General features: G+C 34.2%; 1 protein-coding gene across 6 annotated transcripts in view; it reads right to left on the reverse strand.

Annotated features, from left to right (window-relative positions):
* Doa (CDC like kinase darkener of apricot) overlaps positions 1 to 18,989 on the reverse strand; it is a 44,201-nt gene extending 25,212 nt beyond the window's left edge. Inside the window, exons 1-3 of one of the 6 annotated variants that reach the window (XM_033335208.2) lie at positions 18,858 to 18,989; positions 18,368 to 18,478; positions 15,216 to 15,349 (exon numbers count right to left, since the gene is read on the reverse strand). In XM_033335208.2, coding sequence (XP_033191099.2) covers positions 15,216 to 15,349; positions 18,368 to 18,478; positions 18,858 to 18,974 — 362 coding nt within the window. In that variant the 5' untranslated portion in view covers positions 18,975 to 18,989. Of the gene's footprint in view, positions 1 to 2,981; positions 3,055 to 14,449; positions 14,680 to 15,215; positions 15,350 to 17,041; positions 17,197 to 18,001; positions 18,112 to 18,367; positions 18,479 to 18,857 lie in introns of those variants that run through there. The other 5 variants (XM_076624828.1, XM_076624829.1, XM_076624832.1 and 2 more) reach the window with 5 other exon arrangements.
* Between the last annotated feature and the right edge of the window lie 1,455 nt (positions 18,990 to 20,444).

A 20,444-nucleotide genomic window follows, 5' to 3' on the forward strand; every position in this document is an offset into this window, starting at 1 on the left:
GAATTTTCTCGCGAAACATGACAAGTTTATTTGTCAATAGAAGATCGTATAAACAGTTGTAAATTTCAATGTGAATTTTACTACTTTTTCTACTTTTTAATTTACCAGCTCGTGTAGCACTTCTATTTAAATTTGTATGACCTTCTTGAAACACCTCGTACATATTGCTAACAAAAACACTAAAAATATACAAAACAGAATTTAGAAGCATTGAAATGTTCAGATAGTGACGAAAGGTGTATCACTGTTTGTTACCTCTAACAAGCCATATTAATTGCAAGCGTAATTTCGTTCACGCACGAATAAATCGTGGGACAGAGAAGAGAAGCACAGTGATACAAAAAAGGCTCGAAAATTCGCGACTAACGATGATTCACGCACAGGAAGTTGCCAAGATTTTTAATCGGCCATCGTCCTAACATCGTGGCCTTCGATACCAAACAATACCTTCTTCCCAAACAGACTGATAGGAATCAAAAACAACGTTATTTCACTGAATGGAAAGTTTCTGTGTTATTATCATATTAAACCCTCAAACAGTTTCATTGTAAAAATATACTGGAATTATTGGTCGATCAAACAAATTCTTGAAATGTAAAACAAACGGGTAATTAGCTTCTTGTTCTTGGAAAGCGATGAATGTTTCAACATTACTGACACAAAAGATTGTGTTCTTTAATCTTTAATAGTTAAGGATACTCTTTGAAAAATGAAGATCATAATTATTTGGACAGTGTAAGCACTTGTTATACTTTACTACGCTTCCAAAACCAATTAATAAAAGTTAATAGAAGATCCTTTGGCTACTGTTCACGCATACGATTTCTCGCTAGAACAACGAAACAGTTTTCATCGTGTTTATTATTCGTTAGAAATCCGACGTCTCAAATTACAATTATTCAAGCAATATCCATCAACTTGGACGTCGTCCGAATAATTGTAACTGCTAATGTACAGTTACAATATTTATACTAGTCATGTAACGATATTCGAATAAAACAGAATCGGTAGAAAAATATTCAAAAAAGTTGCATCGCACGGAAGATCGAGAAACTTTCCATTCTATTTAACACACGACCTAACACACTCTTCGTTCAAACATGACACGCACACGCAACGCACATACCGCTGCAATGATTCCACAAGATACGAGCTCACCCATCATCCGTTATGTACAAACCACAAACAAATCTTGGTGCGTGTCGAGTGCAACGGTTCAACATTCACGCTCCTCGATCGGCGTGGAATGGCGAAAATTCTCTTCTTCTAACTCTCAGCCTTTCTCGCAACAATCTCCAGACAAGAAGAACATCGGATACAAAACAGAGGAGAGAAAATGAAAGGACGAGACGCAGAAGCGTGTTCCGTCGAGGAAGTTGTTCTCGATGTAAATCACTCTGTGACGAGCGTACGGAAGAGGAAGAATCACGCGGACCGAGACGGCATCGCGACGAAACTACGCTAAGCCAATAAGGATCGGCGAAAAGTCGCGGATGGTAGCCTTTGACTGCGAGCTTTCTGCTGGTTCGTGCGTTGGAACACGGCCAAACAGTCCTTCGAAACGCCGACGGGAGAAGGTGGAATTGATAGCGCATTCCGTGTATCCTTTTCGAAGGATCCTCGCGCTAAAGAGGTCATAGGATTATGCGCAAAAGCCGCCCTCTTACCCGCAACGCTACCTCCCACCCCTAAAACCGTGCCAAACACAGCGGATCGTCGCAGAAAACAAACAATGTTTCCCTCTCTCTCTCTCTTCGATTTCTTCTGGCGACTTTTAATCGCGTGAGGGAGTCTAGTCTACGGTTTATCGCACCACTTTCTTCCTTTTTCTTTCTCTGACGTTACGATCGTCGACTAGAGGGATGCAAGGTTAACGTGTAGGCGGTTTACGAGGGTGGCTTGGATCGATTGTGCGCGCTGTGGGTTGCGGAACGTTTGAGTAGTTGACTAAGGAAGAAAAGTTTCTTGGAGAAGGTAGTTTTTTAGTGTGAGAAAGATTAGATGTTTCTGATTTTTTAGTGTTCGTGTTTTTATCAGAAGTAAAGGTATTGTTTTTAATGGAAACAGGTAATCATTATACATTTTATATTTTAAATTTATACCTTAGACAACGTGATACTCGTGGTTTGGTCCTTCGAGTTTCATAGGCGTTTTTATCAGTAATGAAAGTAGAAATTAACGATAGAAGCAGGATCGAAGTCACGAAGAACAGAGATTATATCAGTGGCTCGCTGCACGAATATCGCATATAAAACTTGAGCTTTTATGTGCAACAAATTTATCGTATTTAACGTACATGGAGATATTTTTTAAGAACAACGATCCATTCGTCGCTGTCACGATCCTTTGTCGCTTTATGTTTCTGAAGGTGATCAATGCGCAATTTGCAATCAATTTTGTAATAACGTTAACAATGATAAACGCAAGAGAAGTATTTATTCCATCGTAAAGTATCGTTTAAGACTGTTATCCCTCGGAAACGCGAAAAGCGAGCGTGCAATATATGTGCAGTAAATCTATGTTATCTAATCATCGTGAAAATTTCAAATTTCAAATGACATTACTCGTTTCAATTTTTACGTTATATTATGTTTTTGAATATAAAACGGAGCGCTGAATAATCATCGAGCGAGACGATTTTAATACTTTCACGCTCCATCAATTGTTGTATAATAAACTTAATAAACTTAACAAATTACAACCTATTTAAACGATAAATGTTATGTGTGTCTTTTGTAAGGTTGGTCCACATTTTTACCTGCGCTGTGTATAAATAAACATGTACAAATAAATTGCATGTATGTCCAGATGAGATTACTCGCACAAAGAAACATTTCTCATTTGCAAGTGTGGGACATAATTTACAACACCTTTTCCACTCTTCGCATCCAAGACACCTATAAAACGACTAACAATGATAAATCGCTTATTAAGCAGGTTTCGTTGGTTCTGTTGTAGGGGACATTTCAAATATACTGTACCTTGGTATCCAGGAAGGGCGACGAATGGAGGCGTAGAGGACCGGCATCCTTTAACTTCAGTCCGTCTTGTCACCTGAATTACAATGGAATCACCGCCTTTCGATATGTTAAAGAACAAATGTCGATCGAAACTGATCGAGCGAAGGGAAGATTTATCGTTCGTACGAGTCGAAACAAGTAAATTTCTTGATGATCGACGTAACGTAGGATCGAAATAGTTCATGCATGCGAAAAATACCTCGTCGTGCGTTATACACGAGCGTGTTTACCACACGAGAGAACGTTTTCAGTTACGGTTACTATATTTAAGCCCCTGTAGTCCTCGTTTCACTGACACATCATCGAAGAGAACTTTATTTTAAGTCGTCTCAAGAGTCTCTTTCTTTCCATTTTTAAAAAGGCTGAATTAAAATTATACTTGAGTCTTCTGGATATAAATATATAATGGACTATCTCTTTCGAAAATATGCTTATATTTAATATTTATGGCAAAATTTGGTAATTAGTTAAAGTAATTAGAGTAGAAGCTTGTTAACACGTTGAATGCCACGCCAGTTTTACAAGGTTTGGCCGTGGCGCCACGATGAATTTTTTATTATGAGATACATATCATGTTGAAATATTACTTACAACAGATATGTTACAGTGTATAATCAACATTAATGAATTTTTGCCATTATCAATTATCTCATATTGTCCCTTCGCGTGGCTAGATAATTGTTCTATGTTGTTACGTCCCGGGGCTTACCATGAACCATAATCCATCCCTCAGTCATACTTATTTGGACCCACAATAATCCTAAAAACCCGTCACAAGGTTTTACTGTCAAGGCCCTTAATTACCATCAAACATCTTTCAGGTAGAAACGTTCCTTAGGGTTATTGTTCACTAAGGTAAAAGCGGATTTTCCCATGTTCGACATGGGAAAATCTATATATCATTCCAAACTATTTTTATCAATTTTATACTGCATTTAATTTTGTCACACCATTGTGGCAACAATGGTAATAATACGAAATTTATAACTATTGATATAAAAATACTAAACGAGACTGAAGAAGGACTAACAGAACTAAAAGCAATAATAGAAAGGCAATACAAGACGGCAAGGAGGCAAAAGCCCAAAAGTCGCCATAGTTTTAGAGACAGAATAATTAAGGGAGTATTTAATTAAGTGGATAAGAGGAGAGATAAATATATAAAAAGCGAAATAGATAACCGAGATGCAAAGCTCGTCCAAACCCGAAAGACACGGACTAGCAATATTAAAAAAAAATAAAAAAATATAATTATTGATATTTGTTCAAATTATGTATTTCTGCTAATCTTGGTGCGCCGGTCACCGGTGGCCCCCATGGCATTCAACGTGTTAGAGAAAAGAGTGTTAAGCATGACAGCTGTAGATCTCATTTGTAGATTTTCATACTTCCTTTTTCTATTTATTCGTTTGATCTGTAACTTTTGGTTTATGAACCGTAGAAGATTGTTAGAATCGTCAAAGTTAGAGTAATTGATTTTATTTACAGTTTTTTTTGTGCTGTCATTCGCTTCGTGAAGAACGTAGTCCGTGAAAAACAGTCTATCGAAGATATTCACAGATTTATTTATATCCTAAAGACAAACACTGCGAAGTCATTGTTGTGAATCTTGTCAATTACCAAGCGATCTATAGCCGTTCTTAGAAACAGTTTCTTCAAAACATGTGATTTAGCGAACGTTGATATTATGCGCCATACCTGTGCTTCATTCAACAAGCTTTAAGTAATATTTTTGACGCGAACGAATGGAAAATCTAATTATTCGCAACCTATAAATTCCTACTTCTCTGTGTCCAAGAAGAATATGGTGTGCAGAATTGAAATTAAAGGCAAGAGTACAAAGAAACTATAAATAAAACAAATTACTCCAACCTCAACAAATCTGGCAATTTTCTATTCAAAACTCCCCGTTACGCAGCTTATTTAGAATCTAAGGGGACAAAATTATTAAAACTGTTAAATTATTAGATGTTAACGTTTACAATTCAGAATTTAGCATCCGCAAAGATAATCTCGAACAGAGGATTTATGTCACATTGTCGTTGCAGAAAATAATCGCTGAGCCTGAAACCACCATTAATCAAATTCATACTTCGCAAATACTACGACTGTCCAATTTCAATGAACAACAACCAAACTTTCAAGTCACCATCGATAAGAACTTCTTGAAAACAAGTCACGTGTCTAACGAATCTGAATTGCAAATGAGATCAGACTCGGTCCAAAGTATAGATAGCGTTTTCTATGGTGAAAATAATATATTACGGAAGACTTTGTGGCTGATCGACGAGCGAAATTTGCGTCGAATCGAAACCAACAACGTCACACACGCGTCACACGTTACACGCGAACAAAGATTCTGTAAGATGGAAGTTCGAAAAGAACGAGTTGTTTCCTTGAAGGAGAAGGAAGTCGAAACGAAGTAGTGCGGAACGAGCAGGAAGAGGAAACGACGAATTTGAAAAGAAGCTCGAAGGTCGAACGGCGGCTCGAAGAAGCTTTCCCCGGGTCTTGGTAACTGAAACTTTTGTTCTGTGTTAGACGATTTATGCGCAACTTGCCCAAGAAGGAAACCAAGTCCTTGGTCTCGTCGAAAACTTGCCCGCTTATATGACAAACAGCTTGTCATTGTCGCATTTGTAAAAGATAAGTCGAATCGAAGGTGCTGTCACTTTTTTACTTTCGTATTTGGAACACTGACGATCGTTCGCAGATATATACTGACGTATGTGGGTATTTTTGGATTGAAATGTATCGATCGAAACTGCTAAAAGACGCCTCGCGGTTAATTAAGACTTCTTTAAGAAGATCACGATCGACGATTACCGCGGAAGAAAATTTCCAACGTGAAAAATATTTCCTTTTCGTATTTGCTCGTTCATTATTGCTTTTACAATTTTATTTTGTATTTTACACTATCTTGGGGATTATTTACCGAGGCAATTTGAAGTTGGGCTTTGCTGCTTGAAACGAGAAAGGGGAACGTGACATAGAAAAATATTTTACCCCTTGCAATTAACAAAATTACAATTTTTATGAGAAATTAAATTATTAGTGGACAGGCTTTTCCTAAAGTAGCAGATCTAATACATATAACGATTCATATTTAAAAGGGCTATTCTGTTATTGTACGTGTACATAATATCCACAGAAATTAAAGTTAGAGGGGAAATACTGGCATGGAGAAGCATCTTTCCTGAGAATTCAAAGATACAAGAGAATATCGCATATAATAGAAAATAAATATCTATAGTAGACAATACTCAACTGACATAATATATACTGCAATAACGTGTATGTAACTCTACCATTGCAAACGTAGCATTGAAAGTAATTGAACAGATGAAATGTTGCAGAGATAAGGGAGATGCTGCTACCAGCATAAGCGTAATAATTTTATGTAATATCTTTGCTTATATAAGCGTTTCAATCCTTTTGAAATATCGGATGCCTCGTTGAGTGGCAAAATCAATTGATTGGGTAACTCCTTAATTATATATGTATATAAAGCAATGCGCCCAGTTAGACAAAGTACATAACGCACTACGGTCTATTAATGCAAGCACACCTTGTATAATCTTATAGAAAAGAAGATTATTTCTGGAACTAATAAAACTATGAAAAGACTGTCCCATATAGGAAAAAAAGCAGGATAATATATTTAGACTTTTTGAAATTTATTATCCAAGTAACTGAAAGGCAGGGTATTTTTAGAATTTTTATTTAAAGTAAAACTATAGGGACGCTTGTTCAAATTTTATTTACCAATTTGGCTGAAGTATACGAGAGACATGAATATAAACGTGAAGGATGTGACGAGCATATGAAAGCACTGTAAATGTTTTCGACTCGGTAGATATCGTGAAATCTGGCACGATCCGTAACAATTGTATGTCTTTACGTTCAACTATGACCTTTCATGTTCTCTCGAAATTCCAATAAGACCGACTATAATGAAAATTTATAGCAGCATTAAAAATCAGTGAAAGCTATCGAAATACTTCTATAAGTTTCGCGATCGTGTTTCCTTTTACGAGCTGAATATCGTTCTTCGATACTCGGACGAATAATCATTTATCCGACATTTCGTCGTCGATATTGTTCTACCAATAGTTCTTTAATGATATTCAACTTTAATGATATGAAATTATTTGATACTATTAGCAGCATAAAAATCTTGAAGAATTTCCAAATAAAAATATAAAGATACTAAAAATCCATATTGCAACTGTTTCAATCTCATTCTACAACTTCGAACTTCTAAAAATCACTCCAAACATTATCTGATTTAATTAATTATTATTTGAATATATATAAATTATTATTATATTTCTACTTTTAAGATACCACATACAGTTAGTCTCCTGACCATACCGAGCAATTTTCTCATACTAAAATTAACACAAATGACTGCACACCGAAAATAACATAAAAGACCGGAAAAAATCCTCGAACAAAAGTAGAAAAGACGCCGAGCAAATATTCGAAATTCGTATTACATTCGATTCAATGAAATTCCATCGCTTCGTTTCGAACTTCGTCGGCACCTTAAACCTCTAGAAAGCACTGATAACACAGAAAGACAGAAAGAAACTGATAAAAATTAATTTTATGTATCACAATTATCACCAGATTAAACCAGATAAAACGAGACCTTATAAAGAAGCAATTTATGACACGTACCGTTTATTCATAAGCCAGTGCTCATTTACTAAACGCTGACGTCCACCCTTCGCGAGGAATTCCCCTATTATTGCAAGGCTGATCGAAACTTTTTACGAGCCCTCCAGATGGATGGGCAAATAAAGAGAGCACCAGGAGAAAATAAACAAGGACCTACATACCTAGATTCTAAGCTTGATTGGTTTTCTCTGCGTTAAATTTATTGTTAACGCGCTCTATGCTGCGAGGAAAAATAGATTCTTTTGACAGACCCATCATTTCCAATGACAACGATACATTAGAATTTGTGGTTCAAGAAAAAGTAACGCTTATAAAGTATCATTAAACAATCTGTTCTTTCCTTGGAGTTATTTTATCGATATAATATAGCCAGAAATATCTTTCCTTAATGGGACAGCTTTTCTTGAAATTATTCTATATTATAGCTATTTTAAGGTTGAATTCTAATTCCATGAAATCATACATATTCGTGCATCTTTATGCAAAATGCACAAAAAACGTTCATAATCTATTTTTAACATTTAAAATCCTTTCAAACTTCAGTCTCCTTTATGCAATAAATGTTTATCTCGTTTATATATTGAACGACAAGGCGCATTTAAAATTTAAAATCCTTTTCATAATTTCCGGTTCAAATATTGGTAATCTATTTATAAAATTTCACCTCGAAAACTTTCCTCATTCCATTTACCTCATTTGTATATTTAAGGACAAGATTCATTAAAAATGTTTAATTCTTTTTACAATCCCCAGAGCAAACGTTCATAATCTATTTATAAAATTTCACCTCGAAATTTCTTCTATTTGCATTGTACTTTACGCAAGAAACTCTTGTCCCATTTATATATTTAACGACCAGATTCATTTAAAATTGAAAATTTTTTTTTACAATTCCTGGCTCAAACGTTCATAGTCTATCTATAAAATTCCATCTTGAAATCTTTTTCAATTTCAATGCTCTTTTTACGCGACAAATTTTCATCTCATTCGTCTATCGAAGAACAAAACGCATTAAAAATTTTGAATTTTCTTTCCAACTCTTTACTCGAAGCAAAGCAACGACCAACACGCGCAACCGTAAGATCTTAATCGAGCAGAGAATCGTACAATGTTACGAAAGAAACCAAGAATCGAGAAACGAAGAACAAAAACGTAATTGGCGTAAGAACGAGCGCTCATTAGAGACGACAGGTTTTCTAGCTACGACAAAATCACAAGAAAGATCGTAACGTACAATAGCGACGTTAAACGGGGACTGAGAATTTTTATCGTTGCGGCAGCCAATTTGCCAGAGTACAAACGGTTTCATCGGGAGCCTTGTTTATTATCGTTCAATCGCGTAAACGCGTGCAGCTATGTAATTAATTAGACCGGTAACGAAGGTAATTAACTCGAGAGCACGGTCTCGCGTTATGGTTGGAGATAATTAGGAAGCTTAGATTTTACGCGTACCAATTGCATCTCCAACTGGCTAAGGATTCTTTTGCAGAACGTAATTTGTAGAAACTCTTGATTACTTACTGTGATTACGATTATGTGATTACGATCATCTCAAAATAATTACTCTCGGAATTTCTTCTCTTTTAAGTGGGCCTTGTGGGGCTTTTAACGACTTGCCTTGATGGTTTCTAGTGTGTTACGAATTTTTACTAAAATATAATTCGTAGTAGGAAAAAAAGATAATATTTTCCTGTCTTATAAAGGAAATTTTACAATAGGTCAGCCTTGCACGTGATTGTCTCTCGCCTACAGACAATTCATTTGTTAACGAGATCTAGCGATGAAACGAAACATGCTGATAAATGATTCAACGGAAACAGGCTATAAGATCGCTTAGATATACATTAGCAGCAAGCTTTTAGAGAAATATTCTCTGCGGTAACCGTAAATCGTCAAACTTTCTCGAAGTTTTCTCCGCGTAAAGATCAACCCAAATTATTACAAGATTCTACTTATTGAATTTAATGCCAAATTATTAAGCAATAAACTCTTCCTTTCTTAGAACGTAAACGCTTGTACAATGTTTTCCAATCGAACACAAAATCACAAGTATACCTAATTAAAAAATAGTAGAACTGTTAAAAAGACTTTCGAAAAACTTGTTCATTTAAAAAGAGGAATATCATCAACAAACCAAAAGGAAAGAAATAAAATTCCAACAATTCTACTAAAATAATTCAAAAATTCCAATAATATAAATTACTGTATGATGAATTTCTAAATAGAAGCACAAAAATCCTTTCATTTAGAAGGAACAGAAAATGACTAGCTAAGCTAAAAATGCAGAGAAGCTGTTTCTCCGCTGGTATCTTCTCGACCCTTGGCATTACTAAACGTCTACGAGGCTAAGTTTCTCCATCGTTCCTTCCTTATTCCCGGTCGTTTATCACGATCAACTGCAAACGCGCAAGAAATCGCGGTACACCGTCGGTATATACAAATTGCTATCGGGCGTATAATACATCAAGAAACGCGTTGGAATCTCGAAATTGAATAATTTCGAAGAAACGCAATTGAGATCAGTCATCGACCGGCACGCGATACCAGGAAATAACTGCAACGAGAAATTACCACTATTCGTTAAATGCAACCTTAAAGGCAACGAACGAAGAAGCTTTAAGCATTTAATTAATCTCTAAACTCTCATATTAGTCGTTTCGTATCCTCGAAATCTTCCGTGAAATGCACGATTAATCAACCGTGAAAATACCGCGCGTTTTTCAAACGTAAAATCTTGCTTCGCGATTGTCTGTTTAATTCGAAACGCGTATTATAAATTATCAATGGATTTTTTCCTGAATTCCGGCGAATCAATTACGATTCAATGGAAATATAAAATTCTGTTACTTTCTATTCTGTGTTTTGTTCTCCGAATTTCTTCCTATGTCGTTATCACGTTTTTTTGTAAGGCCTGGATTGGTTTCTTTTTCTCGATTAATCATCGAGATAGAATCGGAACACTACGTTTATGCCACAGATTTGATAAACTTTGAATGGAAAATCTTCAGTAAAATTTCCTATGATACTTTATCGAGTCTCAAGCTATCTAATCGTTCCAAACATAATAGTACGATTCCCAGACCACGTTTCCATAATTTGTCCAGTGGCAGCCACGAAATCATCAGTAAACGCACGATATGGATACTTAAATAGTCTAACACAGTGAATATTTATTTACGAAAAATTAGGATTGATTATAAAACGTTCTAGTTCAAAGTGAATCATTGTAAACATACTAAAATTCCAGGAGTCAAGTTACGAAAAGGTGAATTAACTAAAAAAAAAAAAAAAAAATACCTGACTTCAGAATACAAATCGCTGAAAATTCAATAAAATTCTGAGAGAAACTACGTTGAAAAATTTATTTCTAAACAGTGTACGACTTTCTTTACCGAAAAATAAAGCTCAGAAAATGATCGTAGTCTACAGTAAGTCAATGCAAATTCATTAAGAAGTTCCAAGAAAATCATCGATATACGATGTTACGTGGTTATCACTGCAACTTCAAAGATTTCCAAAATTAGAAGCGATAACGATCTCCTCGTTGATTTTCATCGCGTATATTAATGAAATTCTATACATTCTCCAGCCAGGTTTTGCATTACAGCGTCGTGAAATTCGATTTACAATATCATAAATTGCCGAAAGTCGAGATAACTTCATCATGAGACGCAGTTTATAATATATTGATACGAAGAGAAATTGCACGTTTTTCTAGCGATGCAAGTGTACAAACTGGAACGCGCAAACACGTTGTAACTGGCTGCTACTTTCTCAACAACGATTAAAGTCTTTCCACTACAAGATTAATTAATTCTTTTTTGAAGAACATCGTAAGGAAGAAACATGTACACTGTTTACTCGTTCAGAATTTATAGCAATTGGATTTTTAAATCTTTCCATAATTATTCTAGATGTTTGTTTAAGAATATGAAAAGGCTCTTTATGTAAAAATATTTGTTCAGGTTCTATTCGTTAGTATCTTGCCATTTTAAATAACAGAGAAGTAGCTTGTTATTTAAATTAATTTTCCGTTAAAATCCAGAGAAAATAAACAAATAATAAATTATTTGAAGTAATGAGATTTATAAGAGAGTTTCATTACTTTCCTTAAAAAAAAAAAAAAACACAGAGAAAAAGAAAAGATAAGGCAAAATGTTCTATTACACAATGACATCTATTTGTTACATAAGGAATTCTAATAAACTCTACAGATTATTACAAAATTTTACTACCATCGTCATTATTCTTCATAAAATGTTACTTTGTGATACTCTACATAATTAAAGTTATGAATACATTTCATAAATAAGGAACTCAAGAAGATATACTCGCTCATATCAAAACATTTAAATGGATATGAATTTCCCTAAACTGTTTATATTAACGACATACTAGTATTAACTCATCAACTATATCTTTCATTGATTCATATATATGAAAATGAAATAATCTGAAGATAAAGAATTGTTCAAGAAGCAGAATAATTATATAAGCTTTCATAGTAGCGGACATCAATTTTATTCTGATATCTTAACTTTTAAAAAACATTTTTATCGCGTCATAGTGACACACTATACGTAGTTGCAACGGTCATAAAGAAAATTATCGCAAGTCATTTTATCTACGATTGCACGCCTTATATCCTATCAACTATTCAGATACTTTTAAGCAGCATGCGACGTCATAGCTCTTTTACTATACAAAATGAGATATAATAACTCAAGTAAATGTTACGAAGTTCCATAAGAGTTATCAAAATACGATAAAAAGCTTCTCTGTTCCCCTAACGATAGCTCTAAAGTTATTTACAGCAAATATTTAGTTTATCCTGTCGCATTTAACGCAGAGGGAAAAGATTACATTTCAATATTTATTTCATTTCAACCCCAATAACTATCTAAACTATAAATTTTAGAAAACTTAAAAATATAACTTGCAATAATTTATTCAACCTGCTCCATATAAATTTCAAACTCCAAGTTTACTAAACTTGCTAGAATGTTGAATCAAGAACATACAAATAATAAAATTCTTCTGATGAATTTTGTTCTGATCTTCTAACATGTTAATAGCAATTTTCATTCTGGAGTAGCTCTCGTCAAATATAATTCCGTTTTAGAAGATCATGGCATCTTCTCAAAACTCTTGCCTTTTAAATTTTCTTCTGCCAATCAATATACGATAATTGTCATCCGACAAACACGACGGTGGTTGAATAATTAGGAATAAAGTGCGCATCAATAAAATTCTCGTACGACAAATTTCCTTTAGCAGTTTCTCAATAATACTTTCCGGCGTTAGAATAGTTCAGAAGAGTGATGGCAATTGCCATCTAAGGGCATTTTAATTAAGCGATCTCAGCGAGCGACGACTTCTACAAAACACCTTCTCATCCACGCGCTGCTGCGACATACCACGTTTGTCCAAGAATCCTTCCGCGTTTCTGGCGAGCCAGTGCAACTAAATCAACTCCAACGGGTTCGATCACGAGTTCTTTTTCTGATCTATTTATTCTTTAAATCACGGTGCTCGAAATACAATCAAACCGAACATCTAATGTCTAAACGAGAAATATTTAATGCGGGGCGATCGATGCATTGAAAATAAAATTTACAGTGGATATCTCATGATATTGATCGTGTTAGAACCTCTACTATATTATTTAAACGATAGGATCGATATCTTGAAAGCTACTACCTCTTATTGTATACAATGAAGTTTCCGATTGTGTGAATAGTATGGAATTTCTTTCGTGTTAGTTGGTAATTTATTTTGTAGGATTTGATATAATGTTTCCAATCAATGAATAATAATTTTATACCAAGCGTGTGAGGGAATTTTGTGAAATTAGATATTTTATATTATAAGTTGTTAGTTTGAATACCAATCATGATATGAATTAAGATAGATATGTAAATAATCGTGTGTTAAAATTATTCACTTTCTAATATCAAATATATACTTTCCAAAATTATTAAAAAGTTACATAGATTAAGCTGAATGTTAAGATACATATTTTATAAAATTTCATGGTATACTAGTTGTATAATAGTTCATTATTCTTGCTATTCACACATATTGAATAATATATGTTTTACATTAGACATGATAATGAACTTCTAAACAATTCTGAATAATTATAATCAAATCATCCAAAGCAAATTACCTTAATTAATCTATCCACTTTAAATTAATTTAATTTAACAACCTGTTTGATTATAAAACATAAGTATCTAACTAACCAATTTCCTAATCATCGACATATTTTGTTCTCTAAACAAACATTGCCTGACAAAACAAGCCTTATATTAAGTAGCAATCCGAGACACGTAAAACAAAGCTCTGTACACACTTACGCAAACGGGACCGCCAAGAACAAACAATAATCGTTTATTCATGACTCATTATACTTGATAAATTACAATACATATAAAGCGTCTGATAATAAGCTTCCAATCTTTTTCGTCTCATACGAGGAGGAATCGTTAACAATTGCAGCAATACACGAAATCTATTCTAGATAAAGTTACAGAACGTGTGTAATCAGCCACAGGAAGCAACACTAAAAATCTACTATATTTTTGCTGTCCTAAATCCCAGTATATACTTATACATTTCCAAGCAACAATTATAAACATCGAATTACGCGCAAAATTACTAACATCGTACATGTTCTACGTACATTGAATATAAACTACACAATGCACATACATCTAAACCCTAATAAGTATCCTCCACTGTACCTCGACTCATTTATACCTTTCGCACGCTTGCAATTCTTTCCAAATAAAATCATTTCAGATAAAACCCACATCAGCACTCACGTATGCTTTTCGAATCGTTTTTCGAGACAACAGCCAACACGACTTATTCCGTTACTCGATTGAATCAACTACGTCCGGTAAATCTTGTAGAAAGACCTCCCCAGCGAGTATGTGGAAGCTCGAACGCACCGACCACGACTGACAGCCATAAAGATCTCATGGAGAATTTCTATCGTCTCCTCGGTTCATACTAGGCGTGTTCGGAGTGGGAGATCGCGTTCGTGGCATTGGTCTCGTGTGCTGTAGCTCCACTTATTCCCCACCCTGCTTCCTCCTTAATGTTTTTTACGCAAGTCTTACAAAAAAAAGTCAGTTTTGCGCTCCAACGGTTTTACTCTTGTTTTCAAAATATTATGCCATAGAAAAAACTTTGTTTCTTTTTTTTATTTCATCCGCAATAGTAAACACGTTTTGATTGCCCTAATTTTCTGCTTCAACATGCCCATGAATAGTTTATTAACATAGTCGTCGTATTGTTTAGTCATTGATTTACACATGCTCTTAATAGACACTATGTCACTGTCAAGCAACATTGTGTATCAGACATAGGTTTATATTATTTTAACAGAAATATTAATGTTTCTTGCTTATAGTATATAAGATTAAGAGGTAATCGCCTAGATTCTCAGTCAGATCCATGATGGTATATATGTTATAGAATAAATAATTTAGTGCTGTTACTTACCTATAAGTTCCTTTACTTCGTGGACTTTCATAGTCAATGCGGCGTCTCTTGTGTTCATATGAGAGAGACCCTGCAGAGTGTGAACGTGCTCTTGAATGGCTACGAGTACGATGACGCCTCCTGCTTCGTGGCATCTGAAACAAACGATAATATATTATTTAGAGTTCATATACACACACAGATCTGAAAAGAAATTAATGAATGAAAAGCAAATGCCTCCGCAGCTAAGAAGACTCAGATTCATAAAATATAGTCATAAACCCAATGGTGAAAGTTTAAAGAATATACATAATTATACGTTCATTAAACTACTTTGCTCCATTATGATGATCAAAACATATTGAATATGATATAAGAATTATGATCCAATATTATGACACATTATTAATGTAACATAAGAAATTTTTTTGAGAATAGTTGAAAATGTTTTAAAATGTTCAAGATATTATAAGAAAGCATGGTATTACCATAAATTTGTTATATTATATATATTCTTTTTTCAACATAAATATAACTTTATTGTTTGCTTTTAAAAATATTTTCAATACATAATATACATAAAAGCCAAATAAATTAAATAATACAAATTAAATGTATTAGGTGATTGATTTTTTTATGTATTAAAAGATTCAGAAAGGAAGAACTACATATAAAAAGAGTTATATGATATTATATATATATATGATATAAAAATATACAAATGAGCCATCATAACCAAAAATACTTATATGTACTTATGTATAATTCATGCAAATATGACTTATCTGATCACTGTACTGTAACTAGCTTAAAATTACATAAAATATAAGTTGAAGCAAACAGGCAAAGTGAAACTTAACTATAATTTTTAAATGACCTAGACTTATTAGTTTTCTAGAGAAATTCTGATATTTTATCATAATTAATATGACATTACAATCAGGATTGAAGAAAAGAATCGAAGATCATAGATATATGAAATGCACAACTGAAAATATTGTACGAATTTCAGGAAGATATTAGGACCTTTCTATTGAGCCTTTCTATTGAAACGACAGTACATGTACTTACATCAGGAAGGCGAAACGGGCTCAATTGGTTCCAAATGAAACTGAAGATGGATGATATCCAAGAACGTGAAGCTGATGCTTGAGGTATGACACTGCTTTTCGACAACGACGTAGACATCAGCTCAAAAAATTCTGGAAAATGTGGGCAGTCGCATCGTAAGAGCGTACTAAGCACTATAAGGAAAACAGCCCACTCCGAAAAGATAAGTAACTATATCTATAACTCTTGAGAAAGTTTGTTGAGAGTGCTATACAGCCCTATGCGAAAACCAGAGGATTCATTTTCCATGTGAAATCGTCAATCCCGCCAAAATCGTTGAACGTACGTTACACGGGAAACGTGGAGGAGAAGACGATTAGAACGATAATACGATGTGCACGGCGGCAGATATAATGAAGAGCAGGGAAATAAAATAAAAATGAGGTAACGAGTACGTATAGGCACGCTTACCAGTAAAATCAATGCTAATGGAGTACTCGTCTCTTGGGACGAAGCGTCGAGCTTAAACCCTAACATCCTTGAAGAATAGATTGTGCATTGCGACAACGTACAATACGTACGTATTTAATAATCGTGAGAGAATGAAAGCGACAAAATTTACGAATAGAGAGACAACCGCAAAGCATACGCCATAAGGGAACTTTCATGAAACGGCCATCTTGAAGGTAGAGAAGCATCAAGTACCAGTGAACGCAACACATGCATAATTTCTGCTGGACATTTTGAGTAATCAAAGTTTAACGTACTGTGATAATATTTGCGAAAAGAAGACTTACGTTTAAGGGATAAATCAAGCTTGGTTGGTCCCAAAATGTACTTGCAAACACAAAATATTCAAAGAGCGCAATGAGAGTGCTACGTACGACACTGTTGTATGTGACAACGATGTGGACATCGGATCGATGCGATTGGCGAATGGTATTCGACTATGTTCGTGCGGAATCGTAGACCCGAGTATAAACGAACTGAAACGACTGCGCACGAGCGAACCTTACTAATCCCCCCCACCACTAAGTGCTTGCGGCAGATACAAAACGATGTAATTTGTACCTACAAGTACCGGCTACCACGTTCACAGACAATAATAAAAATTCATGCAAAATTTATTTTTCAATCAGAAGAAAATATTTCTAAGTTCAAAACGATTATAATTTACTTCAATAATAAATTGTTTTAATTTATGTATGTCGTATAAACTTCGTGTATATTGCACAATTTTTCATAATTGTTTCATTATACTAAATACTTTAATGTTATAAAATTAAATAAATTATCGACGTACTAATTATGACATTATTAATTTATTTTTATATTTTAAATAAATATTCTATGAACAATATCGAAATGAAATCGTATATTTCGATACGTGTTAGTAAATAAAACATTTTCTTTAATAACTATTATTCTATTATTATTCCATTATAATAATAAATTATATATATATGATGCAATAAATTCTGAAAATGGAACAAATTATTTCAACTAAAACGAACGATGTTTGTGACATGTGTGATATACGCCTGATAACCTCGTTTGTAAGCGGCACGAAGAAAACGTGTATCGTACAAAATCTATATAAAAATAACACCCAATTACTAATTTATTATGCAAGTATTATCAGTACGAAATAAATTTGCTATTTCTGTTCAAAATATATGTTAAAAAACAACCTAGCCTTTATTCCAAAATATCAATCTAACTTGTTGCGCTTATTTTATTAGAGGAACTTTACATACCTGTCCCCACATTAGATTAGTAATAACTCGTACGACACCACACTTTATTAAAGTCATTAACTTCCAGAGCATACTCAAATTTCAAGTAATTGTAAACAAAACTAGAATGTTCACGAGGTTCTGAAGTAATCATATAAATTCTCCATGACCGATTGATGTCGTTTGATGACCTCCGTATATTATCGTAGGTGGCACCACACCCAAGTATATTCAAGAGGGTAACTACATCATTATCGGTAAACGATTTATGTAAGCAGACGATATGCCTACGTAAGATAAATTAAAAATTACCGCGAAAATTGAAAACAAATAAACAAGCATATTCTCAAGAAATGACTATTTTAAGAGAAAAGCAGAGACACTTACCCCTATTGTTGAATCAATCGCGATGAGTTTAGAGTTCCTCTCGGTGTAACATTTCATCATTGCAGAAGGGATCAAATTCGTTGCGATCGTCCATAATTCTCTGTACGAATGCTGTAACCATTTCGATCATTGTTCCAATAAATTCTGATTTCTATATTTACACATGTATAATTCGAAACTCTTTATGAAGATTCACTGAATTATGCGCAAAGAAAAAGAAACAAAAAGCAAAAGGCACCGTTATACCGTGCACTACATTTTGTGACCATCGAAGCTACACTAAGTCCTTTAACACAAGGGAACTCCGATTCGATGAGAGCAAGTCGATAACTCGATGTGATTGTGATTACCCCGTGCACAAGGCCACGTGATACATCTGGACCTGCGCCAATCGTGTTATGGAGGAGGGAAAATGATGATAGGTGAATTAATGGATTTAATGACTGTACATAGTTAAAATTTCGACTTTTTACTTCTACATGACACATACCTGTCGTCCACGATAAAGATAACCGCGATTGTTTTGAACCTTTAATACGCTATTTAAAATAGACGTGCTTCTTGTAGTAAAACGGTATAATAGACACTGTACTAAAACTGCACCCATTTTATCCAGCTTACGAAATGGACTCGATGCAGGTAATGTGTTTTAGCTCATAGCGCTTGCGCGACTAACTAACCCCATACACGAAATAAAATCGACTTCACAGCTTTGATTGTAATCAAAGAACAAAGACTAAAACTGTCTTAATCATTCTATGCGTATAACGTGTTAGTAGATCAAGTAGCTACAAAGGGACAATCGTATCGTATATAGCAAATGAAATCGACTGTGATTCACGAATAAATTATATAAGCTTACAAGTTGGAAACTGTCCATTAGATCGAATCGAGTATCCGTCCTTATCTTTTCTTACGGCTGCAGCCGCAGGAGGCAGATCGCGTGAAATTCACGTTCACGTGTCAGGTCTTGTTTCCTGTTTCCCTTAAAAGACAGTGAATGACGTTTCGCAAGAAAAAGGCAATCACTCCGAGAACAATCTAGAGTCAATGAGTATCGCACCGTCGTTTTCGATTTATACGGTATTCAGATCGTGTTGAATATTGGCCCTACATCAAAATCATCTTTTTATCTGAAGCGCGGTCTATTGAACTAAAAATATTGTCTGTCATTTATTTCGCTTCGTGACTTTCAATTTAGAAAGCAAAAATTGATCTTCAAGCACGATAAAAATAAAAATATGTAACGCGTTATTTTAACAGTTAAAACGAAAGAAATATCCATTCTTTGGATTTTTAAATCACATGGGTTTATTAAATTTTATTAACGAGATCAATATTTATATATTTATATCGACATTTTAACGTTTCCAGGGCGATTTATATTGACGATGTCCGTATGACAATAGTAAAATGGATCTAATCAACAGTTGCCAAATTCATCGATGAAATATTGAAAAAGGTAATGTGTCCTTTTAATTGGTCGCACGTATAAATATCAAGCCCCATGCGTTTCTTAAATAATCCAGTCGCGGCTATAAAAGGCACTCGAGTGAAATTGGATAAAGAAATTTTCCGACAAAGAAAATCAAACTTCTACGAAATTCAGAGTATACGACCCGCAAAGTCAAAAAAGTACTATGGTACAACTTCATTTCCTTAAAGCTGTTCTCTAAACAAATATTCATATAAGAATAATTCGTTGATTTTCTTCGTTATCTATGCGATTCCTCGATCAAATAATAGGAATCCACGTGCATACATATATGTATAGTAGCTCGAGAAAGTATTTGAACATTGCTCGTGTTACATAAAGCATTTTGAAATGTCATTAACATTGAAACGCAACTGTAACGATTATACCGATAAAATTGAAAACTAATCTAAGGATGTATAAAAAAGTCACATGACATTTACCGTAAACGTACATTTAATAAAAAGTTACTGTAATGGCGTGAAAAGTCACTTTAAACGTATAATAAGAGTTAAAGATAATGCGTGTATAACATTCATAATATATTCGTAAAAGAGTTTCACGAGAGTTCGAATACGTTCGCAAGCTACTGAAAGTGTATTC

Source organism: Bombus vancouverensis, chromosome 15 (genome assembly GCF_051014615.1).
Source record: "Bombus vancouverensis nearcticus chromosome 15, iyBomVanc1_principal, whole genome shotgun sequence".
NCBI lineage: Eukaryota > Metazoa > Arthropoda > Insecta > Hymenoptera > Apidae > Bombus > Bombus vancouverensis.